This window comes from Bombus fervidus, chromosome 6, assembly GCF_041682495.2.
Source record: "Bombus fervidus isolate BK054 chromosome 6, iyBomFerv1, whole genome shotgun sequence".
Lineage (NCBI taxonomy): Eukaryota > Metazoa > Arthropoda > Insecta > Hymenoptera > Apidae > Bombus > Bombus fervidus.
Window position 1 is genome coordinate 3659263 of NC_091522.1, and position 6850 is coordinate 3666112.

The 6850-nt window shown below is 34.0% G+C and overlaps 1 protein-coding gene across 1 annotated transcript; it reads left to right on the forward strand.

Moving 5' to 3' along the window:
• The first annotated feature begins 920 nt into the window (after positions 1–920).
• On the forward strand, positions 921–5163 carry LOC139988346 (putative transporter SVOPL). Its single transcript, XM_072005646.1, has 11 exons — positions 921–1330; positions 1425–1643; positions 1933–2095; positions 2368–2489; positions 2558–2802; positions 3047–3189; positions 3607–3781; positions 3884–3998; positions 4318–4477; positions 4587–4714; positions 4783–5163. Exons 1-11 carry the CDS (start codon positions 1264–1266, stop codon positions 4830–4832), a joined length of 1587 nt encoding a protein of 528 aa, XP_071861747.1. The 5' UTR covers positions 921–1263; the 3' UTR covers positions 4833–5163.
• The last annotated feature ends 1687 nt before the right edge of the window (positions 5164–6850 follow it).

Consider the following 6850-nt stretch of genomic DNA (forward strand, 5'->3'; position numbering starts at 1 on the left):
CATAGATTCAAAAATTTCATGTGTTTCTATTCCATATGGAATGAAAATTTATCTGAACAAACACGACGTAGTTAAACATGTTTTTATTGTCATACGATATGTTCTATGATTTACTGTATCGCTATATGACACAATTGTTACATATGTTTCGTAAAATGATCTCCGATAAGAGAGAAAGATCGTTGAAATCATCATTTTCAAAGTGGCGCAGAAAATGCGACGTATTCTTTTGTAATATTTGCAAGAATAAGTGCAAGAGCATTGTTGTTTCAATTAACGAATCAGTCATTTAAGAAAGGAGGGGAAGAATGATAAAGAAAAAGGAAGAAAATAATAAGAATTAAAAATATTTATTCTTCTTTATATTATGTTATTTTTTCTTTTCGAATAACAAATTCAAAGAATGGTAAAGAATAATTTCATCGATAAAATCGTCTGTTTAAACCCGATGGGTTTTGCCCTAATAACTTGTCGTGTTTTATTTAATATTTAATTTAAATTTAAATTTTTAATAAATGTTCTTTATATTATATTATTTTTTCTTTTCGAATAGCAAATTCAAAGAACGAAAAGAATAATTTAATTGATAAGATCGTCTGTTTGCCCTAATAACCTGTCGTGCAAGTGCAAAAAAGATAATTGTATAATTAAAACCTCGTGAGTTGGCTTACATTACGTCCATGCTAGTTCTATTTGTACTGTGATACAATTTAAATAAATGTTCAGAAGTTATCTCCAGTTTATGTATATTTCGTAAAAATAATGTAAAAATGTACTCAATTGGTGTAATATAAATATTTAATTGTCAACCTGGAATTCTGCACGTACATTAAATTAATTTTAATAAAAAAAAAAAGATAGAATAAAATAATTAACGAATGTTAATATTCTGAGATAGGTCAAACCGCTGCTTTCTTTTATAACATTTATTATTCTTTAGTTGATCGATCGAACGACACCTTTACAACTTAATTCGATATGTAATACCAGTGATGAACTGCTGACGGTTATTTACATAAAAGATAAAACTGTTTGTGAATATCTGAGTTAGTGCACGTGTTACGGCAACATTCTATATGGCTCTCATCAGTTCGTTTAATTTAAGCCGTTTTAGGAGACGCGCGTTGCTGTCTCCGATACATTTCTCCGACTAAGTGAAATAGAAAAACGTATACACAGATAGATGCAAAATTCAGCGAAAGGTCCACAATAGAAATCATCTAGTACAAATAAGAAATACGACCAGCGTGGAAAATTATAAAAATGCCACATAGAATTAGCATCATCGCTGTTCCGGATAAGTTTACCAAAGAGCATAGAAAAGATTCAAGTAAGTTTCTCTCGTGGAGAACAGTTTATTTAATCGTACCGTTCTTCTTCGTACGCTTCTTAAGAACACATTTTATCTAATGTACGTTGAACAGATGAAGTGAGTCGAAAGAAAAGGTCTGCGGATTTCGAGACAGCCATTGCCGCAGCTGGTTATGGAAAATTTCAGTATCTTCTTCTACTGACGATTATTCCAGTATCATGGGCAACCAGTATCGACACTTCCAGTATCGCAATGATTCTTCCCTCTGCAGAATGCGATTTACAACTGACATTGCTTCAGAAGGGTGTGCTAAATGCCATCATATACGCAGGTTTGTATTGTAACTCAAAAGGATTTTGTTGCGATGATCGCAAGTCCATTCCTTGATATATTTCTTTACACAAGTAAATACCATGATTAAGATTATTTTATATACTGTATAAGTATACAGATAACGTCAATCACGTGAGCGACTAGTTACTTGATTAAATCAATATTACTCGTCGCTACAGACTGTTTCTATTCTACTTTTGCTCGAACAGGGCCAACTAGTTACGCTAAATCTAAAATCCTAGTGTCCATAAGAATATATGTTAAAGGCATTTATTTGAAACTTTTAGGAATGATTTCTAGTGGTTTTCTATGGGGTTACATAGCAGATGCTAAGGGCAGGAGAGCCGTTTTTCTTTATGGCTATATAGCTGATAGTATTTGTAACTTCCTGTCAGGGTTTTCACAGAATTTTTGGATGCTTGTATCTTTCAAATTCCTTAGTGGTTTCATGTGAGTTTATAACAGAGATTCTAAATTATTTGAACCTTTAATTGTCAATTCGAGTTATTAAAAATAATTATTGGATTACGGATAACAATGCAAGGTCAAATTTTAATTGACGTAATTAAACAATTAGGACTCGAATAAAGACTTGTTTCATTTTTAAAATATTGCAACAGGTATAAAATATTATAATTTCTTTTAATATTTAAATTACTTTTTACATCTAAGTTTCTCACAAATACATGAATACACATAGTGTAATAGTTATTTTACGTTAGAATAAGCGGGCCCCATACTTCCATCGTGGCCTACACTTCCGAATTTTATGGAAAAAAAGAAAGAGGAAGAATTTCATTGATCGTCGGTTTTGCCATTACATCTGGACATATCGTAAGCGCAGGTATGATATATGTGACTTGACATCAAGATAAAACACTTGTTTATATGTCAGATCGCTAAATCTTGTAGTGCTGGCGTTCATCATCATTCCACAACGCTGGTCCATCGTTCTGTGGGACGGTGCGTTTGTCTACAATTCCTGGAGACTTTTTCTTTCCGTCTGTGGAATACCAATATTGATCGGCGTTATTTGTCTCTTCCTGTTTCCGGAAAGTCCAAAGTTTCTCATGTCACAGGGTCACACGGAGGATGCGTTGAAAGTTTTCAAGATGATTTATAGCATCAACACGGGAAAATCCGCGGAAGAATATCCGGTTAGAAGTTTCAATAATTTATTTCTGCTTTTAAATGTCCGAATCTTTTCTGACGTTCTACGAATTACATTTTTCTTTATTTGATATCTAAAATAAATATATTAATTAAATGTTTATACTGGTATTAACTAGTTTCTAGAAATGATCATTCATCCCAAGAATATCAGTGTGAACATATTTGGGTTAAATAACACATTTTTTTAACAAAAGATTTTATCAACAGTGTCAATGTTCTCTGTTTAAGATACAATATTTAGAAAATGAACTTCCTAAAGAAGGAAGTGATAACGACCACGATGGAAAAATAGAGAGGAAGGCAATTTTCTTTACTCCACATTTAAATAGAATTCTCTTGGTCACAGTCATACAATTTGGTTCGATGTACACGTGAGTATTTCTTCTTAATGTTTTGGCCGAATTAATATTACACTAACTTTGGAGTAAACACAATTACCGTGATCGGTAATAGTGTCACAAGGAACTTTGCAAATGGGTTGTTGTTAAAAAGTAATTAGTAGAATGAAATTTTTAATCGATTCATTTTGTCAGAATGACAATGTTTGTGACGGACGACCTTCTTTGCTTTATCTATAAATATTGACGTCGCGTTACTGTGTTCAGTAAAACACGTAAAAGACAAGAAGTCGAGAGGTGACGTTTATCAAGACTGATATGAGAACAGTAATCGTACAAAAATCCACGAAACGTCAGTGAGGAAACAATCTTATCAAAGGACGACATTCCAAGGAAAAAGAGAATACAAATTGATATTAAGTAAATTTTTTTACGTTTCTCATTTTACAGAACCAACACGATTCGTATGTGGCAACCTCAACTTTTCACGATACTAGGAAATTTCGATCCAGTGAATTATAATCTAACAGAAGGACATAAATCGACATTTTGCGAGATCTTGGATTTCTTCTCTGTCGTAGACAGAACTTCCGCAGCCATTGAAGAGAACGTGAACTGTACAAACGTGGGGCAGCCTACTTAGCAAACATTTTTTCATCATCCCTCTCAGTAAATTTTATTTCTCCTTGTGTTTCTCTGATTATATAATATTATTTGAATTTTCTAGATTGTCGTGAATGAGTCTGTTTATGTGAATACGATCGTTGTAACTGCCTTTGGAGGTATTCTTATTTTATTGAGTAGCTTTCTACTGAATATTTTGAATTACAAAATCTTACTGTGTAAGTATTTACAATGAAAATTTTACAGTCTAATTATGGTAAAATCTCGATTATCCCAACTGTTTATGACGCACGCTGAATAATTTCGAAAGATCATTCATTTTGAACTAATTTGTAAATATTAATATTAATCAGAAACAAGAATTTTTCCCAGTTTCGGTTCTGTTTTACGATCTTTCTTCCAAATTTTTCACTATACATTATACAATTTCAATAATCAGTATATTATACGTTATTGTATTATATTTACACGTTGATTGATAGTATCAATTTAATGATAATTACGCGCTTAATTGACAGTATTAACGTATGATTACAGATATTTCTTACGGAGTAGCATTCATATGCATAGTTTGTCTGAACTGGTCGTCTGACGCATTACCAACACTAATTCTGACGAGTTTGTTCATTGGATTGACAAACACTACCCTAAATATAATTGTTGCTGCAACCGTCATTATGTTTCCAACTTCTCTAAGGTTAGATATAACAATAGTACCAATTAAATAATAATATTAACTAAGATATTACCATAGGAACATAAAATTCAGAATTTAAAATTAAATTAAAATCTTCCATTAAAATCAGAGCGATCGCAGTGAGTCTGGTGATGTCAGTGGGAAGAATAGGGTCGGTGGTTGGGAACCTTCTCTTCCCAATTTTACTGGCTCAAGGATGCTTGGCACCCATGATCCAGTTGGCGTGCTTGATATTACGTAAGTTGCCCTCTCCCACCGTCGAACGTGTTTCTTTTTAAAAATACTATAACTCTTCTTCATTGTAGTTTGCTCCACTTTAACGTGCTTTCTTCCGTCGACCAAAAAAGCTAAATAATAAGAATTATGTAAATCTGTGTTACGATATGTAAGCTTCTCTGAAAGAACTTGCTAATAGAGAAGTTTTTACGTACATACATATACTCTAACTACGAATACTAGATCGCATCGCAGATAGCCTACAGACCTCGTTCTCCAACACTAAACCAAGGAATTACACGTATACTCATCCTTGAATCATTCTAACATGATCAGAATTTCCAAAGCGAACCACGATACCTTTCTTAAGAGTCTGGTGACTATAATATTCACATTAAGAATAAACAAATTTTAGGAGGATCAGAAATGTAGGAAAATTCAATAACTTTGAATATTTCAAAAATAAGGAGTATCAGATAATTGAAGAGATATAGATATCGATAAGACGAAACGTACAAAATAAGAGGATAATAGAAAGAAGGATCTATCGAAGCAAGGAAGCACGCGTTCGAAGGCGAATACAGGCAAAAACAACGACAACGATGTTTGTTAGACAATGGAAGGGTGGGATGTTTCCAGTTGGACACTCTTCACGGTCACATTTTCAGGAGAAGATCGATCTCAGTTTAAAACAATGATCGAGCGCGTCGAGGACGAACGCGGCGTTCCTCGCCCAGCGTGAACACGACGCTGCTACGGGGGCCTTGGGTTTCACTTTCGACACATCCTGGAGAGCCCTCCACGCTGCAGCCTTCACCCACATGCTCGTTCTTCTCGATCCCCCGCGTACAACCGCTCCGTTCGGCCGGCGTTTCGTGTGGACGCGGCTTTATCGCGCGCCCGGAATCTCGACACCTTCGCGCTAGCCACGTTGATCGAGTAATTACGCGTGTCCATAAAACTTACCGCGCGTATTACAATGGAAGAATGGGAGAAAGTCAAGGTATCGAATTGATTGCAACGTGATGTTTTATTTTGTCACGAGATGCAGCGATGATGCTTGATATTTGATTTTGCTTTTTGCTTCTTCGGTTTACTTAAACGATAATCTATCAGTGAACCGGTACATTCAAATCTCATGCATTTATTTTACGTTTACTAATAGATTGCAGGATTACATTTTTGCGAAGAATTTTGTTACAATTAAAGAAACAGAATGCAAGAGAAGATTTGTTTCAATAAATATAATAAATACTGTATTTTACATATTTTATATATTTTTGTGTAGGATTATACGTATTTCGTGTATTTTTGAACAATGTAATTTGCCAGAAATTATGTCTATGTTAATGCACAAGTTGTATCGTTAGTTTGATCACAAGAATTACTAGAGAATTTCATATAATACACTTATGTAATTCGATGTTACTTGTGTTTATTAGTTCAATTAATACGTTACAGTTACGATCTTTGTATCATAAAATAAAAAGAATATTTTGTAGGATAACTAGATTAAATTTAATAGAACTAACGGGATACGAATGGCAATAAATGCTACTCGTAAAAAGAAATTAATCTTGTTTTACTTGAACAAATACTGCGCCTCTTGCGCTACTGATTCTCAATATTATCTTTTAAATAAAGCAGAATGAGGCTCGGGGAACTCGTTTACAGCTATGCGTTCACTTCAACCGCATACTTTACTTTCTTTGTCCTAAAGTAACGAATGTAAGACTTTAAATGGTATTACACAATAATACCACGAAGAAAGAAATTGCTAGGGTAGAATGTGCAGTTGACTCGCGCTGTATACGTTTCGTTGGCGTTTCGCGTAAGAAGCACCCAAGGTGGCGCCTAAGACAGCATTCCGAATAAATTGCGGAACGGAAGAGCGCAGACGTACGCACGTGTCGGAGGAAAAACGTGTTGGCATAGCTTTTGCGTTTTTCCCTCTGGTGTGTTCATCTACTAAGAGCTCCGTATTGTTACAACATGGAAAAACTCTTGTACATAACGTGGCTATCTCTTGTCATTTACTAAAGAATTCTCCTTAAATTTCTACTTTGACTTCGGAATAATCTTTATACATTATAATGTGATAAAATGTAGAAAAAATTTGACTTTCAATTATTTAAAAAATTCCTACTACTTATGCAT